Genomic DNA, 24,749 nt, shown 5'->3' with positions numbered 1-24,749 from the left:
AGCCAGGACTCCTGGGTTCTCTCCCTGGCTCCAGGAGGGGAGTGAGGGCTGGTGGTTAGAGCTGGGGGCTAAGAGCCAGGACTCCTGGGTTCTCTCCCCGGCTCTGGGAGGGGAGTGGAGGCTGGTGGTTAGAGCAGGGGGCCTGAGAGCCAGGACTCCTGGGTTCTCTCCCTGGCTCTAGGAGGGGAGTGGGGTCTAGCAGTTAGAGCTGGGGGCTGAGAGCCAGGACTCCTGGGTTCTCTCCCCGGCTCTGGGAGGGGAGTGGGGTTGGGGGGGGGGCTGGGAGCCAGGACTCCTGGGTTCTCTCCCTGGCTCCAGGAGGGGAGTGAGGGCTGGTGGTTAGAGCTGGGGGCTGAGAGCCAGGACTCCTGGGTTCTATTCTGACATCTGGGTTTTTAAGAACTTCCCGCAAAGCATGGCACCCATGGGCTCACAGGTGTGATCCTGGGCTGCAGGATACTGAGCTAGATGGGCCCAGGCTCTGATGGTGGGGGCCCAGGGAGCTACTGGGCTCCATGGGCCCATGGGTCGGATCCCAGGGGAGGGGGCCGATCGCTTGGATTCAGGAAGTGGGGGGGGGCATCCACAGTTAGGATCCACCGTCCCCTCCCACCATCTGCGGGGTGAATGAAGACATGGGATGCCTGGGTTCCATGGAGACTTTAATAATTTCCATACATTGAACGCAGCACAGTCTCTCACCCCAGACAGAAAACGAGGGAGCCCCTCGCAAACATTGATATGCATAGGCAGGTTAACCCTTTGCCTGCTGAGCCAAAGCCCCCTGTCACAGACTCCACCCCCATCTACAGGCCTGGGGAGGACACGGCTGGCAGGGGACAGGGCTGTGTACCTACTGAATCTACTCTGGGCCAGTACAGGGCCCCCTGGGCATGGAAATCTAGTGCAGGGTCCCCCTTTCCATGCACGGATCTACTCTGGCATCCTCCTCTTCAATGCCCAGGGATCCTCAGGGATCCCCTCTCCAAGATCCCTCCCTCCTCCACCTGTATGGATCTATTATGGGATCCCCTTCCTCTGCATGTAGGGATCCACTCAGATCCCTCCCTCCTCCCAGCAGGGATCTGGTCTTAACCCCCCTCCTCTCCAGCTAGGATCCAGCCCTCCTACTCATGCAGGGATGTGATGTGGGATTCCCCCTTCATGCAGGGTTCACGGCTGGGATCCCTCCCTCCTCTGTGCACAGAGATCCAGTTCCACACAGCAGAACCCACCACCTTCCAGGAATGGATCCCAGACCAAACCCAACCCCCTGGCACTGCCCCCACCACCTCCTGGCTACACTCCCCAAGCCCCAGCCCTTCCAGGTGGCCAGCAGAGAAAGGGTTAACACCGCTCCCACCAGGGACAACATCTTTAGCCTTATGGATCAGAGCAGGGGGGCAGAGGTGAGGAACAGGGCCATTCTGATCCATGTGGAGAGCTGGCTACATCTCAGTGCTGGCCAAGCCCTTCTCGTGCGACATTACATGTGGCCATTCCCCGCTGCCCCACCCCAGGGGTGGCTGCAGCTCAGCTGGGGGGGCATCGTCATTTTTATTACTATGGGTATGGCTCTTGCAGGGAAAGTCTTTCCATCCCACAAGCACTACATGCTGCATATAAAAAAGGCTAGATATGTACATATATACACGCGCATACACACAATATAGAGAGAGAGGTGGGGGGCACACTGCCTGGGGGATATAGAGACTGCCTTCAAACTGACACTCCCATAGCTGGGTTCAAATTCCCAGCCTTTACCCCTGAGTTAAGGGCTTGGCCCTTCACCTGCAGTTCATCCTTCCTAGCCACTCGGGGGAGCGAGGAGCACACAGAGCCCTCTGGATGGGACAGCCTGGCAGGGGTCCATCAGGGAGTGCGGGGGGGGGGGGGGGGCTGCAGGATCCAGCTGGAAGGGGGCGCAGGGTCCAATCCTGAGCAGTGTTGGACTACAGCAGAGACAAGGAGGGATTTGCCTGAGTAACAAGTAAGGACAGAGTAATGGGTGAGTAGTGTTTGATTAAGGACTGAGAACCCACTAAGGTAAGACTGAGTAGGTGCTGGAAAGGGACCAAGTACCATTTGAGTAAGGAAGGAGTAACAAATCAACTAAGCCAAAGTCAGGGCTAGGTATGGACTGAGAAACATTTGAGAACTAATGGAGTAGTGTTTCAGTACGGACCAAGTAGTGTTTGAGTAAGGAGGTATTAACATTTTAGTAGGGTCAGATTACTCTTTGAGTAAGGACTGAACAACAACTAAGTTGAGACTGTAAGGATGGAGTCCTGTCTGGGTAAGGACCAAGTAACATTTGCAGTAGGGGTGAGTAACATTTAAGATAAGACTGAGTAGGGGCAGAGTAGCATTTGAGTAAGGACAGAGTAACAGCTAGGCTAAGACTAAGTAGGGGCTGAGTAGGGACTCACAGCTGAGTACAGGCAGGGTAACAAGAGTAGGGATGGAGTAAATACAGCGCAATGGCTGAGTAACAGGTTCCACCTGCGTCACATTTGACTGAAGACTGGGTAAAAACTAAAACCAGACTAATTAGAGGTTGAAAGCCCGAATATGAGTACGCGCCCAGGCCTGGATAGGCCGCCTGGGCCAGTGGCTCCAATTCCAGCTGGTGTCGCTACCTCAGGAGCTCAGGCCATCCTGAGCTGAGTCAGCAAGAGCGTCCAGCTAGCCAGGGCGTCTGGCCCTCACTGCTGCTCCAGCCCCTCCTTGTCCTCCCCACATATTTATGGCGAGGACAGCGGGGCCCACCTCAGCCTGAGCTGTCAGCTAACCTGCTCCCGGCCGTCCCAGCTGCCCTCACTGCGCCAGGCCCAGCCTGAGCTCTTCTTCCCGCAACACAGGTGGCCAGCGCTGGGCCCAGGCTCTGGCTCCGGTGGAAATCCCTTGCCTGCACCTGCCATTTGCACAGCTGTGGGGTCAGCGTCACCCTGCGAGCGTCCCACGCGCCCAGGTCTCTCTGGGAGCTCCCGGCTCATGGCCTAAATTCTTCCTAGTTCCCTCACTGTGGCCTAGTGAGTTTCATTTCTGTTACTCCAGATCACGCCGTGATACTTCAACCACCCTCTGGATTTATGGAGTAAGGAACAAGGAATGTGTGAGTGACCAGCTCAGGACGGAGTAAAGCTCAAGTAAGGATGGAGTAATGTTGGAATAAAGACTATGTCAGGGTTGAGCAGGGATAGGAGTAACAGGTAAACTCAGACGGGTAAGGGCTGAGTAACAGATGAGTAGGGCCTCAGTAATCACAGAATAATGTTAGGCCAAGTAACACCTGAGCATGGACCAAACACTGAGTAGAGAGTAACAGTCGAGTAGGGGCTGAGTTAGTAGTGAGAGGATGCAGAGTAACATCTGAGTAAGGACTAAGTAAAGACTAGGAATAGGAGTAAGGACTGAGCAGAGTCTGGGAAGTGACTGAGGAGGGGCTGAGTCAGGAGCATGCTAGGGGCTGACTACAGGCGAACACTTGTGTAACAGCTGAGGAGGGACTGAGTAAGATCAAGGAGGGGCTGAGTGAGAGCTGAGTAACATTTGAGTAGGAGCCAAATAAGAGGCCAAGGGACTGTGTAAGATTTGACTATGGATTGAGTACGGGCCAAGTAAGAGCAGAGTAGGGGCCGAGTAACATTTGTGTAAGGACTGAGTAGGGAGTCAGGTAAGGGCTAAGTAATATGGGAGTACAGACAGTATCGTGTGAGTAGGGACTGAGTAAGGGACTGAGTAACATGGGAGTGGGGCAGAGTTACAAGGCAGTAGCAGGAGAGTGTCATGAGAATAGGGGTAGAGTAACATGAGTGGGGCAGAGTAAGGGCTGAGCTATGTAGGAGTAAGGCCTGAGCAACTTGGGAGTATGAACTGAGCAAGGGCTGAGTAACATGGAAGTAGGGCCAGAGTAAGGGCTAAGTAATGTAGGAGTAAGGGCCGAGTAACATAGAAACAGGGCTAGACTAAGGACTGAGGAACAGGGGAGTGGGGGCAGAGTAAGGGCCGAGTACTGTAGGAGTAAGGGCTGGGAGAAAGTGAGCCCTGAGTATTAAGTGGGGAAGGGGAGCTGGCAGCCGCCCCACTGAACTCACTGGCGTCAGCCAGCGTTCACCCCACATGCTGACCCAGCAGGACGTGGGGGCAGAGCTAAGCCCCGCAGAAAGGGGACATGCAAAGGGACTCCCTAGAGACGCATCGCTCGGATGTGGAGCGGTTGCAGACTGTCAAGGACCCCACACACACACACACTGCTGCAAAGGGACCTACCACAGCTGGGGTACCCCCCCCAAACACATCTGCAACAGCAGCCCCTCCCTGCCCCCATTTCCCCCACATCTGGAAGACTTCTGTCCCCACAGCTCAGCGGGTGTGGGGGGCAGGAGAGAAGGATTTGGGGCGGGGGGCGAGTGACCACAGAATATAACCCCCTGGATCAATCCCCCTCCTCAACCTGGGGGGTACAGGAGGGGTTGCAGCCCCCTCCCCCACAGCAGGGCAGAATCAAACACATCTCCATGGAAACATAACTCCGAGGGGCTGTCCCCCAATGCCCATCCCTCCCAGTGAGGGGGGGGGCTATAGATTATTTCTCTATATTTATAATATTGCCTTGAAAAAATAAAACTTAAACAACATGGGGGGGGGCATCTGCCGTCCAGCCGGCGCCGCCCCTCCCCCAGAAGGGGATCAAGCCCCCCCCCGGCCGTGGGGCATGGTCTGAGTCCCGGCCCCAAAGGCAGCGTCCAACCAAAGGGGCAGAGTCCCGGCTTGTGGGGGGAGGGGCAGGTTAATGCCAGTCCAGCCCCCGCCCCTCCTCGTCACTGTGGCTCGGCGGGGTCACAACAATAAGCTGGGCCGTCCGTTCTGCCCGTTCACTGTGGGGGGGGAGGAAAGGGTTAGAGAGAGACAGTGGCCCCCCCACCGCTGCTGGGATTCCCCCCAGCCTGCCCTCCCCCCACGCCGCCCATCCTGGTACAGTGCCCGTGGGGCGGGCGTGTATTGGGGGTGATAAGGAGCAGGGTGCCCCATGCGCTCCCAGCTGGGGGGGAGGGATCCAAGACAAGGAAGCCTGGGGGGGGGGGTGATGGGGCTCCATGCTGAGAGCTGGAGGGGCCACGGGGGGAGGGGAAGTACCTGACCCGAAGGCTAAAATTCAGTGTCCACTACCCGGAAGGCGGCGCCCCCTGCAGGAGAGGAGAGAGCGTTCACCGCGCAGCCGGGGGGGCAGGGCCAGGGACTCCTCAAGGGGGAAGCTTCCCCCCCCATCCTGAGAGGGAAGGGCCCTAGCAGGGCTGCGGTGAGGGGTCCCAGCTGGGAGCAGGTTAGAGAACAGACCAGTGTTAGCAGCCAGCCCTGGAGGGCGCATTAGGTCGGGGGGGGGGGGCTTGGGGAGCACGCCTGTGTGAGCAGAGGGCTCAGCGGGGGTAGTTGTGGGCAGGGTCTCCCCTGAGTCAGGCAGGGAGGGGCTGTGGGAGGGGCTGTGGGGGGCCATGTCTCACCTGAGTCGGGCAGGGAGGGGCTGTGGGTGGGGCAGGGCAGGGCTAGGGGCAATCAAGGGGGCTGGGGGGAGCACATCTCACCTGAGTCGGGCAGGGAGGGGCTGTGGGTGGGGCAGGGCAGGGCTAGGGGGCGATCGAGGGGGCTGGGGGGAGCACATCTCACCTGAGTCGGGCAGGGAGGGGCTGTGGGTGGGGCTAGGGGGCGATCGAGGGGGCTGGGGGGAGCACATCTCACCTGAGTCGGGCAGGGAGGGGCTGTGGGTGGGGCAGGGCTAGGGGGCGATCGAGGGGGCTGGGGGGAGCACATCTCACCTGAGTCGGGCAGGGAGGGGCTGTGGGTGGGGCGGGGCAGGGCAGGGCTAGGGGGCGATCGAGGGGGCTGGGGGGAGCGTGGGGGGGGCACATCTCACCTGAGTCGGGCAGGGAAGCTGAGCGCAGCCCCGTCTCCTTCTGTAACTGAATCTCTTTTAGTGCAAATATGGACGTGGCTATGGAGACACGAGGGGGGTCATGGGGGGGGCAGTTACAGCTCCCCACAGCCCTGCCCCCCACTCTGAATTCCCTCAGCTCCGCCCAAGTCTATACACCCCCAAACCAGCCCCCACCCAATTCCCTCTTTGCCCACCTCAGCACCACCCGCCTCAGCCCCCTAGCCCTCCCACCTCCAGCCCCGTCACCTGAGCTGAGCCCGCCTGCCCTCTCTCCACCTCCAGCTCTCCCACCTCCAGCCCCCCAACCTGAGCCGAGCCCCCCGCCCTGCCTGACTCATCCCCCCCCACCTCGAGCCCCCCAATCTGAGCCGAGCCCCCCGCCCTGCCTCACTCATCCCCCCCACCTGAGCCAAGCCCCTCGCCCCGCCTGACTCATCCCCCCACCTCCAGCCCCCCAATCTGAGCCAAGCCCCTTGCCCTGTCTGACTCATTCCCCCCCACCTCCAGCCCCCCAATCTGAGCCAAGCCCTCTAGCCCCCCCAACCTGAGCCGAGCCCGCCTGCCCTCTCTCCACCTCCAGCCCCCCCAACCTGAGCCGAGCCCCCCGCCCTGCCTGACTCATCCCCCCCACCTCCAGCCCCCCAATCTGAGCTGAGCCCCCCAGCCCTCCCCGCACCTCCAGCCCCCCAACCTGAGCCAAGCACCCTGGCCCTGCCCGACTCAGTGCCCCCCCTCAATCTCCAGCCCCCCAACCTGAGCCGAGCCCCCCGCCCTGCCTGACTCATCCCCCCCCACCTCCAGCCCCCCAATCTGAGCCGAGCCCTCCGTCCTGCCTGACTCATCCCCCCACCTCCAGCCCCGCAATCTGAGCCAAGCCCCTCGCCCTGCCTGACTCATCCCCCCCCACCTCCAGCCCCCCAATCTGAGCCGAGCCCTCCAGCCCCCCCAACCTGAGCCGAGCCCGCCTGCCCTCTCTCCACCTCCAGCCCCCCCAACCTGAGCCGAGCCCCCCGCCCTGCCTGACTCATCCCCCCCCACCTCCAGCCCCCCAATCTGAGCCGAGCCCCCCACCTCCAGCCCCCCAACCTGAGCCGAGCCCGCCTGCCCTCTCTCCACCTCCAGCCCCCCCAACCTGAGCCGAGTCCCCCGCCCTGCCTGACTCATCCCCCCCACCTCCAGCCCCCCAATCTGAGCTGAGCCCCCCAGCCCTCCCCGCACCTCCAGCCCCCCAATCTGAGCCGAGCCCCTCGCCCTGCCTGACTCATTCCCCCCCCCACCTCCAGCCCCCCAACCTCAGCTGAGCGCCCTGGCCCTGCCCGACTCAGCCCCCCTCCCACACACACACCTCCAACCCCCCAACTTGAGCTGAGCCCCCCAGCCCCAGCCCCGTGGGTCACTCACTGTCCGGGAGCTTGGTGACACGCTCGCCCAGGCAGTGGAAGAAGAGGTGCCCCATGGCCTCAGCCGCTGACATCCGCTTCCGCCCCTCGAACTGTGGAGACGTGCCCCCAGGGGGTGGGGTCAGAGGGATGGACACACCAGCCCAGACCCTCCTCAATCCAGGGCCACTCACCGCCCCCAAATCTCCCACCCCTTATCCCATGCTATAAGCCAGTGTACCCCGGCCTCTCCCCACCCTTGCCAAGTTCTCACCTGCAGCAGTTTCCCCAGCAGGTCGGCTCCATCATTGTCCAGCCTACACGTGGGACATGGGAAATATCAGCTCCTCATGAACCCCCATAAACCCACAGTGGGATTTACACACACAGCCCGCAGCCCCCAGGGAGATCCAGCCCCCAAAGCCCTTCCCCCCCAGCCCCCAGGCGGATCTGGCCCCCTGGCCATCACTCTCAGCTCCCGGGACCCCCCACGTGCAGCGGCCCCAGGGCTGACCTGGGCGCGTGGTTGAGCAGGGCCTCAGGCCGGTACTTGGGGTAATTGTAGGATCGGAACTCCTCGTTGGACAGGATCCCTGGCCACGTCTCCTCGTTGGGGGTCCCTGGGTGAGGGACAAACAAGGTGAGGATCCGACAGGGCCCCATGAAGCCCCCAACCCACGCCTTGCAGCACTACGATGCCCCCCACCCACACCCTGCAGTACAGCACCCCCTGATGAGCTTCCTGCCCGCCCCCGAACCACAGTGACCCCCACTGAACCCCCCACCCAACCCCTGTAGCACGGTGACCCCCGCAGAGCCCCCAACCCACCTCCTGAAAAGGAGATGATGTGGGGATTTTCTCTTGTTATGTTGTATGTGAGTTTTATTGTTTTGCATGAATACTCTGTGTGCCTCAGTTTCCCTGTGCGCTGCACCAATGCCTAGGTGGCGAGAATAAGGGTGTGTGACTTTGGATAAGACCCTCGGGGGCAGGTGAGGCAGCTCCAGCTGCCTGCAGGTAGGCGATGGCCGGTGTCCTTCGTAACCTGAGACCCAGGAAGGGGATGCGAACTGGGGTGTCTGAGGTGGGGTCGCTGGAAGCTGGAAGTGTGCTTGGGGGGACTGGAAGTGGCGGGGGGAGTCCAGGGCATCTGGCCCAGGACTCCCCAAGATGGACTTGGCTGAAAGTCCCTGATTTCTGTGCTAACAAGCTCTGTTCTACACCGTGTTCCTGTCATTTAATTAACCTTCCCTGTTACCGGCCGGCGGAGAGTCTTGGCTGGCTGCGGAGTTGGGGGGCAAGGCCCTCTGGCTCCCCTAGGACCCTCCCCCAGGCAGACTCGCTGGGGGACGGGGATGCTGAATGCTCCAGGGTCAGACCCAGGAAGGTGGAAGCTGTGTCAGCTTCTTGCCCGGGGATGGTCTGCTCCGAGAGAGGAGGCTGCCCCAGAGTCCTGGCTTGCTTTGTAGGGAGCAGCTCCGGAGCATCGCCCCAGGGACTCCATGGCGCCCCCCACCCACAGCATGACACCCTCTGCCAAGCCGGCTCCCCACCCCCTGCAGCACGGCACCCTCCGACCATGCTCCCCGCAGCACAGCTCCCCCTGCGCAACCCAGGCCTGCCCCCCAATCGCCCCTGCTGACCCCCCAGTGTTTCCCTCACCGAGGATGCGGAAAATGAAGTGCAGTTGTTCCTCCACAGTGGAGCCAGGGAAGAGCGGGCGGCCCGTGGACATCTCGTAGAATATGCAGCCCACGCCCCTGGGGGAGAGGAGCTGGGGTCAGGGTGCCTAGAATTGTGGGGGGGGATCTCTCTGGCACAGCCCCGCCCCCAGTTGCAGGGGCCACTCAGAGGCACAGCACCCTCGCCCCAGCACGACAGACGGAAACCACCCGGGCTGCAGGAGGGGACCTTCCCCCCGCCCCGGCTGGTGCACCCCCCCCTCGCCCCCAATTGCCTGCCTTCCCCTCCCCTGCCTGGGCTGGCGCGTCCTGCACCAGGTGGTCTGAAGCTCCAGGACTGAGGCGGGGGGGGGGGGGGGGGGGCAGTGTCCGTGTCACTGATCAGGCCCAGCTGGACACAGCAGGGTGGGAGGCTGGGGGCTCCATGGGAGAGGGGGCAGCACTTTGGGTGTGGAGTCCCGGGGGTCCCCGCGTGGTGAGAGAGCAGGAGAGGCCGGGCTCAGATAAGGGAGCTGGACGGGGGGCATGAGGAGAGGAAGGGATAGGACGGAGGCAGAGGACCAGTATGGGCTGGGAGGAGAAGGGGGTCGGGGTCAGGTGGGGGGCAGGTCCCAAGGCAGGCAGGGGATGGAGGGGCAGGGCAGGGCCCAGGCCGGGCAGGGTCACTCCACCAGCAGCCATGGCACCCCCAGGCCCAGCCCGCAGCCCCCCCAGCTCACCACATGTCGATCTGCGTGGAGTACTCGGTGGAGCCCAGCAGGATGTCGGGGGGCCGGTACCAGAGCGTCACCACCTCGTTAGAGTACGTCTTGGTGGGGATGGACTTCGCCCGCGCTAGACCTGGCACAGAGAGAGGGGGATGGCTCTGGGGGGAGGGCACTGGGGGTTCCGGGGGGCTGACCAAAGTCAGCCAGCTTGAGCTTGCCCAGCTCGTTGCTGAGCAGGTTCTGGGGGCTGTGGTGGGGGTTTGGGGGTTCAGGAGAGCTTGTGGGGTTTGGGGGGCCCTGGGGGTTCAGGGGGGCTCACCAAAGTCGGCCAGCTTGAGCTCGCCCCGCTCATGGCTGAGCAGGTTCTGGGGGGCTGCGTGGGGGTTTGGGGGTTCAGGAGGGCTGGTGGGGTTCCAGGGGCTCACCAAAGTCGGCCAGCTTGAGCTCGCCCCGCTCATTGCTGAGCAGGTTCTGGGGGCTGTGGTGGGGGTTTGGGGGTTCAGGAGAGCTTGTGGGGTTTGGGGGGCCCTGCGGGTTCAGGGGGGCTCACCGAAGTCGGCCAGCTTGAGCTCGCCCCGCCCGTGGCTGAGCAGGTTCTGGGGGGCGGGGTGGGAGTTTGGGGGTTCAGGGGGGCTCACCGAAGTCGGCCAGCTTGAGCTCGCCCCACTCGTGGCTGAGCAGGTTCTGGGGGGCGGGGTGGGGGTTTGGGGGTCCAGGGGGCTCACCGAAGTCGGCCAGCTTGAGCTCGCCCCGCTCGTGGCTGAGCAGGTTCTGGGGGGCTGCGTGGGGGTTTGGGGGTTCAGGAGGGCTGGTGGGGTTCCAGGGGCTCACCAAAGTCGGCCAGCTTGAGCTCACCCCGCTCATTGCTGAGCAGGTTCTGGGGGCTGTGGTGGGGGTTTGGGGGTTCAGGAGAGCTTGTGGGGTTTGGGGGGCCCTGCGGGTTCAGGAGGGCTCACCGAAGTCGGCCAGCTTGAGCTCGCCCCGCCCGCGGCTGAGCAGGTTCTGGGGGGCGGGGTGGGGGTTTGGGGGTCCAGGGGGCTCACCGAAGTCAGCCAGCTTGAGCTCGCCCCGCTCGTGGCTGAGCAGGTTCTGGGGGGCTGCATGGGGGTTTGGGGGTTCAGGAGGGCTGGTGGGGGTTTCCAGGGGGCTCACCGAAGTCGGCCAGCTTGAGCTCGCCCCGCTCGTGGCTGAGCAGGTTCTGGGGGGCGGGGTGGGGGTTTGGGGGTCCGGGGGGCTCACCGAAGTCGGCCAGCTTGAGCTCGCCCCGCTCGTGGCTGAGCAGGTTCTGGGGGGCGGGGTGGGGGTTTGGGGGGCTCACCGAAGTCGGCCAGCTTGAGCTCGCCCCGCTCGTTGATGAGCAGGTTCTGCGGTTTGAGGTCGCGGTGCAGCACCTTCTGGCGGTGGCAGTACGCCAGGCCCCGCAGCAGCTGGAAGAGGAAGAGCTGCGGGGGGGGGGATGGAGAGGCGCCGTCAGCCTGGCCCTGGGGGGGGCCCCGGGAGCCCCCCAGCCCCACCCGCGCTCACCTTGACGTTGTGCATGTTGATGAGGTTGCCGCAGTCGTCCAGATATTGCTTCAGGTCCTTGTCCTGCGGGGGCAGGGCAGGGTTAGCGCCACCCGGACGCCGGGGTCCCAGCGAGCTGCCCCCCAGCCCCCCACTCACCAGGTACTCGAAGACCAGGGTCAGCGACTTCTCCGTGTGGATGATGTCATGCAGGGTGACGATGTTGGCGTGTTTCAGGTCCTTCAGCAGGGACACTGGGGGGGAGGGGAGGGGAGGCGAGTGAATCCTGGCCCCCCAGCATGCTCGCCCCCAGCACCCCCAGCCTGAACCCCTGGCACCCCAGCACCTCCAGCCCACCCTCCAGCCTGACCTCCTGGCACCCCCAGCACCTCCAGCCTGCCCCACCAGCACCTCCAGCCCACCCTCCAGCCTGCTCCCGCTAGCACCGCCCAGCCACCTAGTATCTCCGGCCTGCCTACCAGCCCACTCCTTGGCCCATCACCCCCCAACCTGCCCGCTGGTGCCCCCAACCTCCAGCCTGCCCCCTCGGCACCCCACAGCCTGCCTCCCCAGCACCCCTGAAGCTAACCCCTAGACTGTCCCCCAGCCTGCCCCCTGGACACCCCCACAGCCTTCCCCGCCCAGCACCTCCAGCCTGCCCCCCGGCACCCCCAAGCACCTAGGGCCCGCCTCCCAGCCGGCCCCCCGCAGGTACCTTCCCGGATGGCCGTGCAGGGCGCCCCCTCCTCGTGCTCCAGGCGAATTTCCTTCAGCGCCACCAGGTTGTCTGTCAGTTTGCTCTTGCCCTTATAGACGGTGGCGTACGTCCCCTGGGGGGCAGCGATGGGGGGGGAGGTCACAGCTGGGGGCCCCTCCTGCCTCATCCCTCAACCAGCCACTCACTCTCCTTCCCTGGCCCATGACCCCCATCCCCAGGGTGCCCCCAGTCCCGCCCCTGATCTCTGCCCCATCACCCACAGTCCCCTCCCCAGCCCCATAGCCCCTCTCCTGGCCCCTCCCTCTAATCTCATGTCCTGGCTTGGACCTGTGGGGGTGGGGCATTAGGATCTCCCCCTCCCCTCGCTCCCTGGGGCCCAGCTCCCACCTCTCCCAGTTTGTCCAGCTTCACGTAGGTTTCCAGCTTCCCGAAGCCGATCTCAGACTGTGGACGAAAGACCGGCCGTGAGACGCCCGCCGTGAGTGGGGGGGAACCCGGGGGGTGGGCCAGGGCAGGGGCCAGCGGGGCGCCGTGGGGCAGGGGACCCATGGGGCAGGCCAGGGCCATGGTAGGGGCCAGCGGGGCAGGCCGGGGCGGGAGCCAGTGGGGACCCATGGGGCTGCCTGGGGCCAGCGGGACGCTGTGGGGCAGGGGAACCCATGGGGCAGGCCAGGGCCATGGCAGGGGCCAGCGGGGCAGGCCGGGGCGGGAGCCAGCGGGGCGCCGTGGGGCAGGGGCCAGTGGGGACCCATGGGGCTGGCTGGGGCCAGCGGGGCGCGTGGGGCAGGGGAACCCGTGGGGCAGGCCAGGGCCGGGGCCAGCAGGGCGCTGTGGGGCAGGGGAACCCGTGGGGCAGGCCAGGGCCGGGGCCAGTGGGGCGCCGTGGGGCAGGCTCTCACCAGCGAGACGCGGCGCAGGCGCCGGCTGAGGGGCTGCTCGAACAAGGGGCTGTTCAGCGCCAGCTTCTCCAGGCAGCCCTCAGGCAGGCGGATGTCAGCTGGCAGCGAGAGCCGCTTGTTGATGTCCTGGGGGGCGCAGGGACGGGGGTCACAGGCGCAGTCAGAGACCCCCCTGCCCCCACCCTCACCCCCCCGCAGGCAGTGACCCTGTCCCTCCCCTCAGATCACCCCCCCCCCGAGATCTCCCCTGGACGCCCCCCACCTCGGAGGAGATCTTGCGGGCTGAGCTGTGGCGCATGCGGACGCGCACGGGGGACTGGACCTCGTCGGACGAGGTGCCGGACGCCTGGTCGCTCTCCCCATCGGAGCCCATCTTCACGTCCTCCTGCACCATCTCTGGGGGGGCAGAGCGGGGGGGGCGTTACCAGGACGACAGACAGCACCCCCCAGCGGAGACCCCTGGCCTGCCACTGCCAGAGACCCCCAGCCGGACCCCCAGGCAGCCCCCAAGCACACAGCACCCCCTCCTGCGGAGCCAGCCCGTGCCACAGCGCCCCCTGTAGGATACTCCTCAGCCAGCCCTCGCCACAGCACCCCCTGCTGGATACCACCCCCACCAGCCCACGCCACAGCGCCCCCTGCTGGATACCCCTCAGCCATCCCTCACCACAGCGCCCCCTGCTGGAAAGCCCCCCGCCATCCCTCACCATAGTGCCCCCTGCTGGATAACCCCCCGGCCTCCGCCAGCCCTCGCCACAGCGCCCCCTGCTGGATACCCCTCAGCCATCCCTCACCACACCGCCCCCTGCTGGAAAGCCCCCCACCAGCCCTCACCATAGCACCCTCTGCTGGATACCGCCCCCCGGCCTCCGCCAGCCCTCGCCATAGCGCCCCCTGCTGGATACCCCCCCCGCCAGCCCTCGCCACAGCGCACCCTGCTGGAGACTCCCACCCCAAAACACACCTGCCCTCCCCACAGCGCCCCCTGCTGGATACTCCCCACAGCCCCCCCTTCCCCCCGCCAGAGACTTCCCCCCTCCTCCCCCAGCCAGCCCTCGTCACAGCGCCCCCTGCTGGAGACTCCCCTCTCCCCTTGCCACAGCGCCTCCTACTGGAGACTTCCCCTTGCCTCCCCCAGCCAGCCCTCGCCACAGCACCCCCTGCTGGAGACTCCTTCCCCTCCCCAAGCCAGCCCTCGCCACAGCCTCCACCCTCCCAACATTGCCAGGCAGCCAGAGGCAGCACCCCCAGGCCGGCTCAGCGCGCTTTGGCTGGCAAACTCTGAAAGCAGCTGGCCGGGAGGCCAGGGGCCAGTGCCCAGAGCTGGAACTCTGACAGCAACCCCCCCAGGGCCCCGCTCGTGTCCTGCCAGCCCAGCTTGGCCACCCACGTAATCAAACACAAACTACAGCCACTGAAACGGGGAGAGGCTGGTTACCCCCTACTCCGCCAACATTACAACCTACAAGTCCCCCCCGGCTCTGACCACTAGACCCCACTGCACTCTCAGAGCCAGGGAGAGAACCCAGGAGTCCTGGCTCCCAGCCCCCTCCACACTCTAACCCACTAGCCCCCATTCCCCTTTCCAAGCTGTGGTCTGCTCCGCAGAAGGGGGGCTGGCTCGGGGGGTACCCTGGGGTCTGCACTGCCCCTCCATAGTCACCTAGTCGGCTGGCACGGGCGAGGTGGGCGCTCAGGCTGCGGGTCATGCCCAGGCGCGGCCGGCGCTGCAGGAAGGAATAGACGCTGCGCGAGGCGCCCCAGGGACGCCCGCTCTTCCCCGCCAGGCCTGGGGGGCACGAGACATAGGGCGCAGGGGAGCCCAGCCCACAAGGAGAGAAAGATTCGGGGAGGGGGTCAGTCACACACCCAGGGGAGAGGATGTGGGGGTTGGGTTGGAGGGACCATACAGATAGGGGAGTAGATTGGAGGATAGATTGGGGGAATCATGCAGCCCAGAGGACGGGGGGCAGATGGGGAGTTGTCACACAGCCGGGAGGGGGTGTGGAGAAGGTCACACAGCCAGAGGGGGGTGCGTGGAGGCGGGGAGAAGGTCACACAGCCGTGCGGGGGTGGGGAGATCACACAGCCGGTGGGGGTTGCATTGTGGGGATGGGAAGAGATCACACAGCCAGAAGGGAGGAGGACAGGGAGGGGGGCCAGAAATTAAACACAAACAAAAAAAGAAAAGAAAAAGAAAATGAAGAAACAAAAATACAACAGAACAGAAACAAAATCCAGGACCCCTGCGTAGGGGGCACAGACCAGCCAGGGGGGACGTACCCGTGGGAGGGCCATGGACACTCCCGCGCCTGAGGGGCTCAGATTACCAGAGCACTGGGGTCCAACCATCCCCATTCCTGCACTCAGCCGCCCCCTCCCCCCAAATCCCACCCCCCCCAATAAACCCTGGAAAGCATCAGTAATGCCCCCTGCATCCTGGCTCCAACCCTCACCCCGCTCTAACCCCTAGACCCTCTTCCCCTCCGGGTGCAGCGGAGAGAACCCAGCAGTTCTGGCTCCCAGCCCCCACTACTTTAACCACTAGAATCCCCTCCCAGAGACGGGAGAGAACCCTGGAGTCCTGGTTCCCAGCCCCCCCCCACTCTAACCACTAGAACCCACTCCCCTTCTAGAGCTGAGGAGAGAACCCAGGAGTCTGGGTCCCCTGCCCAAACTGCCTCAAACACCCCCATCTGGGGCTTTGGTTCAGTCCAATGGAGGTGGAACCTGGCTGTCACATCCCTTCAGCCGTAGTGAGATGGTATGTTCCACCTGGCCATTGGCCACCTCTAGGGAGCCAGCCAATCGTTGCTCAGCTTGGTGCCTAGGCTGGTTCCCAAATGGACCACCAGCAATGAAGAGGGTGGGGTGAGGAGGGAAGGGGAGGCAGCCTTTAAAGGGACAGCTATGCCCAGAGACCACCACACAGGCACAGCCAGGGAGGTCTTAAAGGGGCAGCCACATCCTCAGATCCTAGGGGGCCATCCAATGGATACTTTAAAGGGGCCATAATCTTAAAAGACAGCCATACCCAGGTAACACCTTAAAGGGGTGGCCTTGTGCACAGATCCCTTTAAGGAACCGTCTTGTAAGTGGAACACCTTAAAGGGGCGGTTACACCCAGAGAACACCTTAAAGGGGTGGCCAAGCAACTCAAATGTCTTAAAGGTGCAGTCACAGCAAGAGCCAGCTTAAAGGGAAGGTCTCAGTCCGGATCCCGTCCACGCCCAGCACAAAAAGGTCCCATGGGAAGGTGCCGGAGTAGGCGGAGCTGCCCCAGGCACCAGGGTCCGGGGCAGGCCCAGCTGGGGGAGTGGCTCACCAGTGTCACTGCTGTTGTTCTCCTCGATGTTGATCTGCTCGTTGAGGTTCTTCTCGGCTGTCCGGCTCCCCCGCAGGGTCATTGAGAGCTGCCTCTTGATCTTCTTCATCCGATCCATGGTGGGGCCAGGGCTGGGGCTGCTGCACGGAGGGGAAAGGACACCACAGGCTGAAACACCAGATCAGGTACACAGGGAGGGATCCCCTGGCACTGGGATGCAGCCACCTCTGGTGTGGGGCAGATGGGGAACAGCCACACATAATGCCGCACAGGGACTGCTCTCCCAGCGCTGAGATGCAACCACCTCTAGAGCAGGGCAGCTGGGGAACAGCTGCACATAACACTGCACAAGGAGGGCTGCCCTGGTGCTGAGATGCAGCCACTGCTGGGGCAGGGCAGCTGAGGAAAAACTCTAGGGGAAAGAGTCTAAAGAAATTTACTAATAACGAACCCCCTACCCCACTCCCCGGCTAAGAGTTATGCCAAGCAGAGGTAGGTCAGGGCAGGGGCTATGCATGGTATCGATGCTCCCACTCCAGCAGGTGTCTCACATTATGCCCCTAAGAATGTACAACCCAGACGGATTAGTCACCCTGCAGCATGGCTAGCCAGCCAGTGCCCCCTACATCAAACCCAGCAGTCAGCTGGACTGGTGCCCCCCCAGATCAGACCCCCCAAGTCAACCAGCCAGTGCCCCCCGATCAGCTCCACAGGCCAGCCAACATGGTGCCCCCCCGCATCAGACCCATGGACCATAGGGAACACATGGGGGTGGGGTTGGGCCCATATGTCTCACTCAAAGGGTCAGCTGCAGGGGGACTCAGGGTGGGGCCCTCGACAGGAAGGGGGCACAGTAGCTGATGGGTGAAAGGACTGAAATGCCACCCCATTATCACTGAAGACTGGTGATGACTCACAGGCAATTTGATGTTCCCCTGGCATGTTTGAACAGCTGACTCTGGGAGGAGCTTGGGGCATGTGGCAGGAGCCAGGGTTAGTGGGTGGGGCTTGGGATTCTGGGAGGAGCCTGTGTGAGAAGGGATCTTGGGGGAGGAGCTTGAACATGGGGAGGTTTGTGGGAGGAGCCTGTTGGAGAGGGAGTGGCTTGGGGTTTCTGGAAGGAGTCTGTACAGTGGCAAGGCCTTGGATTTGTGGGAGGAGCCTGTTACAGTGGGAGGGGCATGTTGGCAGAGATTGTCAAAGGGAGGGGACGGTGGGTGGAGACAGAGTGGGAGGAGCCTATGTGAGTGGGAGGGCCTTGGGGTTGTGGGACGAGCCTGGAGAAGCAGCAGAGGGTTGAGGGAGCCTGCAGCGTGGGGAATGGTGGCAGGGGGCCGGCTCCCAGCAGCTGGATGCCCCCACGATGATGCTGAATTAGCAAAGTGTACCCACTGCCATCAGTAGGCTTCAGGAGTAACACCCAGCTGTGACACCGCAGGCAGTTCACATCCCTCTGATTGGCGAGGGGCTGGAGCAATCCCTACCGCCTCCAACCGCCACTCCGGTGTGAGTACATGAGAGAAGGATACACAATGGTGAGTGGAAGCACAGGATGGCAATAGCCAATCAGGGGGCTGCAGGGTGTGGGACTGAGCAGGGGGACTCTCCCTGGGCAGTCAGTGCCAGGCACTGGGGGCACCATGCTGTGTAGGGCAGGATGGGTAGCAGGGCACACTCTCCCATGGTAGGCAGGACTGGGCACTGGGAGACTGGGCAGGGGGACTCTCCCCGGGTAGTCAGTGCCAGGTGCTGGGGGCACGGTGCCATGTGGGGCAGGGTGGGTAGCAGGGCACATTCTCCCATGGCAGGCAGGACTGGGCACTGGGGGCAGAGGGCTGGGCAGGGGCTAGGGGACTGGGCAGGGGGACTCTCCCTAGGTAGTCAGGGCCAGGTGCTGGGGGCACGGTGCCATGTGGGGCAGGGTGGGTAGCAGGGCACACTCTCCCATGGCAGGCAGGACTGGGCGCTGAGGGGGTGCTGTGGAGAGCAGGGCAGGGGGTGCTGTCAGTGCTGGTCCCACTGGAGGGCAACTCAGGCTGCCTGCTCCCCCTTCCTTCACCCGACGATCCTCTTGGCTTGAGCTGTCTGCCAGGAGCCAGGGCACAGATCCAGCCCCATGCAGCCCTGCTCCCCAGCACACAGGGCACCTACGGCACGGGCTTGTGCCATGCCAACCCCAGCCCCGGGCTAATGCAGCAGCTGGCAGCTCACTTGTCCTGGCAGGGAGTGGGGTCTAGCTGTTAGAGCTGGGGTGGGGGGGCTGGGAGCCAGGACTCCTGGGTTCTCTCCCTGGCTCTGCGATGGGAGTGGGGTCTAGTGGCTTCACACCATCTACCCATCACTGTTCTTTTGGGGGGGGGACTCTGAGGTGGACCTGAGTAAGCAGCAGCCTCTGTCCCCTCCAGGGGCACCAGCTCTCATCAGGCACGGTGTGGAGCTGGGTCTACATACCCCCTCCCTCAAGGGCTCTGGATCTCCACAGGAGCCCTGTGGGCAGGGCCGAGGGCGGGCTCAGCCCGATCCGGGCGGAGGAAATGCCAGAGCCCGGCTCAGCCAAGAGGCTCACCAAGGTTCCCCCGCCCTTATTCTCATCCCCGATCCGCCTTGGCCACCAAGCCCCAGTTCTGGGAGTCGGACACCAGCCTTCCCCTCAGGCCCCCACTAGCGAAAGGTCACCTCCAGCACCCAGAAAGGACTCAAGGGGGTGGCAAGGCTGGGGGGAGGGGAGTTTGACTGAGCTGGCTTCCCCCGCATGCCCCCTACTCCCGCCCTGCACTCCCTGCTAGCCCGGGCCTGGCTCCCTCCCGCCCTGTGCCCCCCATTCCCACCCAGCACCTCCTGCTAGCCCGGCCCTGACTCCCTCCACCCCCCAGTACCCCCCACTCCCTCCCCGCACCCCCTGCTAGCCCGGCCCTGGCTCCCTCCACCCCCCAGTACCCCCTACTCCCTCCCCGCACCCCCTGCTAGCCCAGCCCTGGCTCCCTCCACCCACCCGTGCCCTCCATTCCAGCCCAGCACCTCCTGCTAGCCTGGCTCTGGCTCCCTCCACCCCCCAGCGCCCCTCACTCCCTCCCCACACTCCCGGCTCCCTCCCGCCCTGTGCCCCACATTCCCACCCAGCACATCCTGCTAGCCCAGCCCTGGCTCCCTTCACCCCCCCAGTACCCCCCACTCCCTCCCCACACCCCATGCTAGCCCGGCCCTGGCTCCCTCCCCCCCCCATGCCCTCCATTCCTGCCCCGCACCCCCTGCTAGTCCAACCCTGGCTCCCTCCCGCCCTGTGCCCCCCATTCCCATCCAGCACCTCCTGCTAGCCCGGCCCTGGCTCTCTCCACCCCCCAGTGCCCCTCACTCCCTCCCCACACCCCCTGCTAGCCCAGCCCTGGCTCCCTCCCTCCCATGCCCCTCCCCACATCCCCTGCTAGCCCAGCATGGGCTCCCTCCTCCCCCAGTGCTCTCCATTCCAACCCCACACCCCCTGCTAGCCCAGCCCTGGCTCCCTCCACCCACCCGTGCCCTCCATTCCAGCCCAGCACCTCCTGCTAGCCTGGCTCTGGCTCCCTCCACCCCCCAGCGCCCCTCACTCCCTCCCCACACCCCCGGCTCCCTCCCGCCCTGTGCCCCACATTCCCACCCAGCACATCCTGCTAGCCCAGCCCTGGCTCCCTTCACCCCCCAGTACCCCCCACTCCCTCCTAGCCTGGCCCTGGGTCCCTCCCCCCCATGCCCTCCATTCCTGCCCCGCACCCCCTGCTAGTCCAGCCCTGGCTCCCTCCCGCCCTGTGCCCCCCATTCCCATCCAGCACCTCCTGCTAGCCCGACCCTGGCTCTCTCCACCCCCCAGCGCCCCTCACTCCCTCCTCACACCCCCTGCTAGCCCAGTCCTGGCTCCCTCCCTCCCATGCCCCCCCCCGCATCCCCTGCTAGCCCAGCCCTAGCTCCCTCCCCCCTACTCTTGCCCCACACCCCCTGCTAGCCCGGCCCTGGGCTCCCCCTCCCAGCTGTGCTCTGGGGGCATGTCCAATGGGTCAGTGGACCAATCCAAGGAGCGTCTGTCTCCACAATTACTCCCCCCGGGGAAAGGCCAGAGATGCAGGGTGCAGGAATCCTACCGGCCAGCCAGAGGGAGGAGGCCCAGGTCTCGAAGCCGCAGCTACAACCACCATGGGGAGGGGGGAGGCCTGGGGAGCGACTCACTGAGCTATTAATACCTCCTGGGACCAACTGACCTACCATGGGGGGCGGAGCCCGGGGCAGCAGCGGGGGGGGGGAGGGAGGCATGTAGGGAGAGAGCTGCCCCCCAGACACCCCAGCACGATGCCCTGGACCAGCCCCCGGGAGCCCCATGCCTCCAGCCCCCCCATTCCCACCACCCAAAGACCTCTGAACCCTTCAAGACCCCCAGCCCTGGTCGTCCCACCCCCCGTAAGATACCATCCATCCTCTAGACACCCCTGGCCCTGACCCCCACCCTGAGAGCCCCATCTCCTGAGACCACCACCCCCCCGTGAAGATCTTCCCCTACCCCTCTCACACCTCCTTCCTTCAGCCCACAGACCCAGCCCAACCCCCTCCCCCCAAACACCCACCACTCAGATCCCCTGGCTCAGACCCTGTCCCCAGCCCTGAACCCTCCCACCACCACCACCATCCTACCCCCCTCCAGCCACAGAGCCCCTTCCCCTCCCCAGCAACACATGGGGCACTGGAACCAGTGCCGACTGCCAGGGGAGAGCGCCCCACTCCCTGCAGAATCAGGGGACAGGGAGCCAGGACTCCTGAGTTCTCTCCCTGGCTCTGTGGGGAAGTGGGGTCCAGTGGTTACAGCCAGGGGGAGAGAGCTCCCAGCAGCTGGCACCAGGTCCCACACCTCCCCAGCTCTCTGCCCGAGAGGGGCCACCCCAGGGCTGCGGCAGGGTCAGGGTCGGTCCATCTGAGGCAAGCACCGGGGCTCAGTCAGGCCACAGCCAGCCCTTCCAAGGGGCAAGGACAGAAGCCCCCCAACTCCCAGACTGATCTGCTTTGAAAGGCTAATCTGCCAGGCCGCTGGGTCCCCCCACAAGACATCAGCTAAGGCGGGGTCCCCGGATCTGCCTGCCCCCTCGCCCAGGGGACCCTGGATCTGCCCCCTCTCAGACACTCCCAGCTTGTGCAGTGAGCCCCAACCATGGGACAAGAGCCCCCCACTGCAGAAACCAACTGTGCCCCTCCCAGACCCTCACTGTCCCCCAGTGCACCCAGTCCCACATGGTGGGACCCTCTCCAAAGAGCATCAGCCACCACAGGCCCACAAGCCAGCCTGGGTCATCGCCCCCCCCAACCCGCCCCATGCAGCTTGATATAGCCCCCTCAGTCTGCCCCCCCGGCCCAATCCAGCCCCATCATCCCCACACACACACAGTCCGATCCAGCCCCCCCATCAACCTCCCCACACATGCATAGCCTGATCCAGAGCCCACATACCTGATCCAGCCCCCCCATCATCCTCCCCACACACGCACAGCCTGATCCAGCCCCCCCATCATCCCCTCCCATACACATAGCCCGGTCCACCCCCACCCCCTGCCGCTCAGCCCCCACACTCAAAGTAACCACATGATTTAGATTTAACCCAGGCTGGAGCCTTTGCAGTGAACTAATCCTGTCTGGGGGAGACCTCAACTCCCAACCACCACCACTCTTATTCCCAGGAGTCAGGCACACACAGACGCAACCTTGTTCATGTCCCCCCAGCACATGGGAGAAGGGGGTAAAGACAACCCCCTTGCTATCCACCCAGGATTCCTGCATTCACTCACTGAAGGGAAGAGCCAGAAATCCACCCTAGGCATGGGGGTGGGGATGTCACACCCACCCCCTCACTGCAGCGATCCACCCCACACCCCTCTCTGCCCCACACAGGGGGAGCGACTCCCCCACCTGTCCCAACACATGCAAGAGTGGGAGCAATTCCCCCCTATCTGATTTAGCCTGACTGCACAGGGATCTGGTGAGTGGAGAGATCCCAGGGATCTCCCAAAATGGATTCCGGCAACCCATCTCTCACCCCCCATGCTGGGGGAAGACATGACAGGCCACTGTCCTGGATCCATTTCAGACACCCGATCCCCTCCCCACTGGATCCCCCAGGTAGATGACTGGTGGGAATCCCCCCAATGAGCAAGAAGAGAGTGCAGAGGGATCCACTGATGTTGCTGGGTTTGCAGTGAAGGGTCATGGTGAGGGCTCATCCCAGATTATTCTCCCTCTTTGGAGACCAGGACTAGACCTCAGAGGCAAACAGCCTCGGTGGATCCCTGCTGGGACAGAACCCATGAGAGGGGAGCAGAGGGAAAGATACCTAAAGTGACAATCCAGACTAGACACCTACAAAACAGGGCGCGCTGATCTCAGAAGTGAGAGTAGATCCCCAAACACTGAACAATAGAGAGAGGGATCTAGTAGGTGTAGTAACAACCCCAGGCAATCAGGGCGAAATAGATCACCAGACTAATAGAGTGATCCAGTTAGAGTCAATTGCCAGAGAATGTCACACGGGATCTGGGTGTGATGAAATCCCTGAGGGTCTGAGTGGATTCCCAGCCCAAGATAAGTGAATAGATCTCCACAAGATGACAGGGGAGTTAAGTGTGTGAGGATCCCTGTAAGAGTTAGCATGGGAGGTAGATCCTTGCAGGGAGGTCAGGGTAGATTCTTGGGGGTCACAAAATGATCCCCAGGCCAAGGGGTAGAACAGAGGAACCCAGTGTGGGTAGATCCCAACACCAGAATGTAGATTCCTGAATGTCAAAAGTCACCATGGATCCCCCAGTCCATTAAGGCCTGGGATCCAAGTGATCCAGTATGAGTGTATCCCATGAGGATGATGACAGGTAGATCCCAGAGGTTGCAGTGGATCCCCCAGCCAATAAGGAAGGAGAAGATTAATCACTTTTAGGTGTACTTCATAAAGTGGATCACATAGGACAGCAAAAGTGGGTAGATCCTATGGTCAGAGATCACAGGGGATCCCAATTCTAGCAGAGAATCCCATGTGAGTGGATCCCATAGGGTCAGAAGTCATTAGAGACCTCTAATGAATGGGGAAGAAGCAGAAGGGGCTCCAGCGCATGCAGATCTGATGTAGCCTGGATGGGTATATCCCATGGGTCACAGCAGATTCCCCAGCCCAATGAGGGAGAAGATGAATCCAGTGTGAGTTGATCCCATGGACCAAATGGCGGATACCAGGCACATAGTGGATCCCAGACCAACATGACAGAAAATGTGTGATCCAGTGGGTGCCAATCCCATGGGACCATGTCGGTGGATCACAGGGTCACAGTGGATTGCAGCCCAATACATCAGAAGATCCATGGGATCCTGTTGGTGTCAATCCCATGGGGCTGCAGTGGGTGGATCCCAGGAGCCCAAGGGATCCCAACCAGATGGGACAGAAGATCCATTGAATCCAGTGAGAGTTGATCCCATAGGACTAAGTGGGTGGGTCCCCAGGTCACAGTGGATCCCAGCCTGATGGGACAGAAGATTCCTGGGATCCAGTGGGTGACAATCCCATGGGGCTGCAGTGGGTGGATCCCATGGGTCGCAGTGGATCCCAACCGGATGGGACAGAAGATCCATGGGATCCAGTGTGTGTCAATCCCATAGGATTGCACTTGGTGGATTCCAGGATCCCAACCGGATGGGACAGAAGATCCATGGGATCCAGTGTGTGTCAATCCCATAGGATTGCACTTGGTGGATTCCAGGATCCCAACCGGATGGGACAGAAGATCCATGGGATCCAGAGACAGTTGATCCCATGGGATCGAGTGGGTGGGTCCCCAGATCACGGTGGGTCCCAGCCTGATGGGACAGCAGATCCCCGGAATCCAGTGGGTGTCGATCCCGGGGTCCCAGTGGATCGCCAGGCCCCGCCCCACGGAGTGTCTCTTACCCTGGCTGCCGCTGCAGGGGGCTCAGCGCTGCTGCTGCGGGTCCCAGTAATCCTCAGCCATGGCCGCCGGTCGGCCGCCCGGGGCTCGGCTCCCCTCAGCCGCCCATGGTCCCCCAGAGCCCGGCGAGAAAGGGGGGGGGGGGGGTTGCGCACAAGTCTCCTCCCAGCGAGCGGCGCCTCCCCTCCGCCCAGGCCACCTCCCACCCTGCGACTGGCTAGCGCCGTTCCCCGGCCCGCGGGACGTACCACTCCGCGCACCAGGGGAGGGCCACACGCAGGGAGCAACCAGGGCAAGCCGAGCCCATCCCCGACGGTGGGGGAATTAGGGATTAGCAACTCCCATATCCACTAGGGGCTGGTGGTAAACTAAGGGCGCAAAAAACGTGGAAGAGGGCAATCACCCCCTCTTTTTATTTGGTACGGTCCCAACCGGACCGGCCCAGTTGGGCGCTACCATTACTGAGAGGGAGGAGCACCCTGAAAGCGGAGCGCTAATCCCCCTATTTTACGGGACCCTCGGGGGGAGATCAATAATATATTAAGGAATATTATGACGTATTAATTAAATAAGTCTGCTGAAAGGAGCCCAGTAGCCAATTGACACTAACCCTCCCCGTGTTTACAATGGTACTTTCTTAACTGTCTTCTCTTTCCTCAATGG

General features: G+C 63.2%; 1 protein-coding gene and 1 long non-coding RNA gene across 6 annotated transcripts; one reads left to right on the top strand and one right to left on the bottom strand.

Moving 5' to 3' along the window:
* Window positions 1-644: 644 nt before the first annotated feature.
* On the bottom strand, window positions 645-24,294 carry CDK16 (cyclin dependent kinase 16). Of its 4 annotated transcripts, none has more exons than XM_050928118.1 (18): window positions 24,089-24,294; window positions 16,150-16,289; window positions 14,488-14,613; window positions 13,087-13,220; window positions 12,825-12,950; window positions 12,313-12,369; window positions 11,923-12,037; window positions 11,367-11,461; window positions 11,229-11,291; window positions 11,023-11,146; window positions 9,717-9,837; window positions 8,978-9,075; window positions 7,829-7,934; window positions 7,589-7,631; window positions 7,337-7,427; window positions 5,915-5,992; window positions 5,140-5,189; window positions 645-4,880 (listed from the first exon to the last, which is right to left on the bottom strand). In XM_050928118.1, the coding sequence occupies exons 2-17, from the start codon at window positions 16,265-16,267 to the stop codon at window positions 5,152-5,154; spliced, it is 1,533 nt and encodes a 510-aa protein (XP_050784075.1). In that variant the 5' UTR covers window positions 16,268-16,289; window positions 24,089-24,294; the 3' UTR covers window positions 645-4,880; window positions 5,140-5,151. The 4 variants fall into 4 exon arrangements, with proteins under 4 accessions (XP_050784075.1, XP_050784078.1, XP_050784077.1 ...); XM_050928121.1 differs by having other exon boundaries at window positions 16,150-16,286; XM_050928120.1 differs by lacking the exon at window positions 5,140-5,189.
* LOC127036863 (uncharacterized) lies at window positions 10,023-10,994 on the top strand. 2 transcript variants are annotated; one of them, XR_007770254.1, is made up of 4 exons: window positions 10,023-10,066; window positions 10,386-10,472; window positions 10,704-10,790; window positions 10,900-10,994. It is a non-coding gene; the product is annotated as an uncharacterized LOC127036863 (long non-coding RNA). The 2 variants fall into 2 exon arrangements; XR_007770253.1 differs by lacking the exon at window positions 10,023-10,066 and adding an exon at window positions 10,245-10,297.
* Window positions 24,295-24,749: the final 455 nt, after the last annotated feature.

Source organism: Gopherus flavomarginatus, chromosome 18 (assembly GCF_025201925.1).
Source record: "Gopherus flavomarginatus isolate rGopFla2 chromosome 18, rGopFla2.mat.asm, whole genome shotgun sequence".
In the NCBI taxonomy this organism is placed as follows: Eukaryota; Metazoa; Chordata; order Testudines; family Testudinidae; genus Gopherus; species Gopherus flavomarginatus.
The sequence above is the reverse complement of the archived record's forward strand: the minus strand, read 5'-3'. Positions and strand labels throughout refer to the sequence as shown.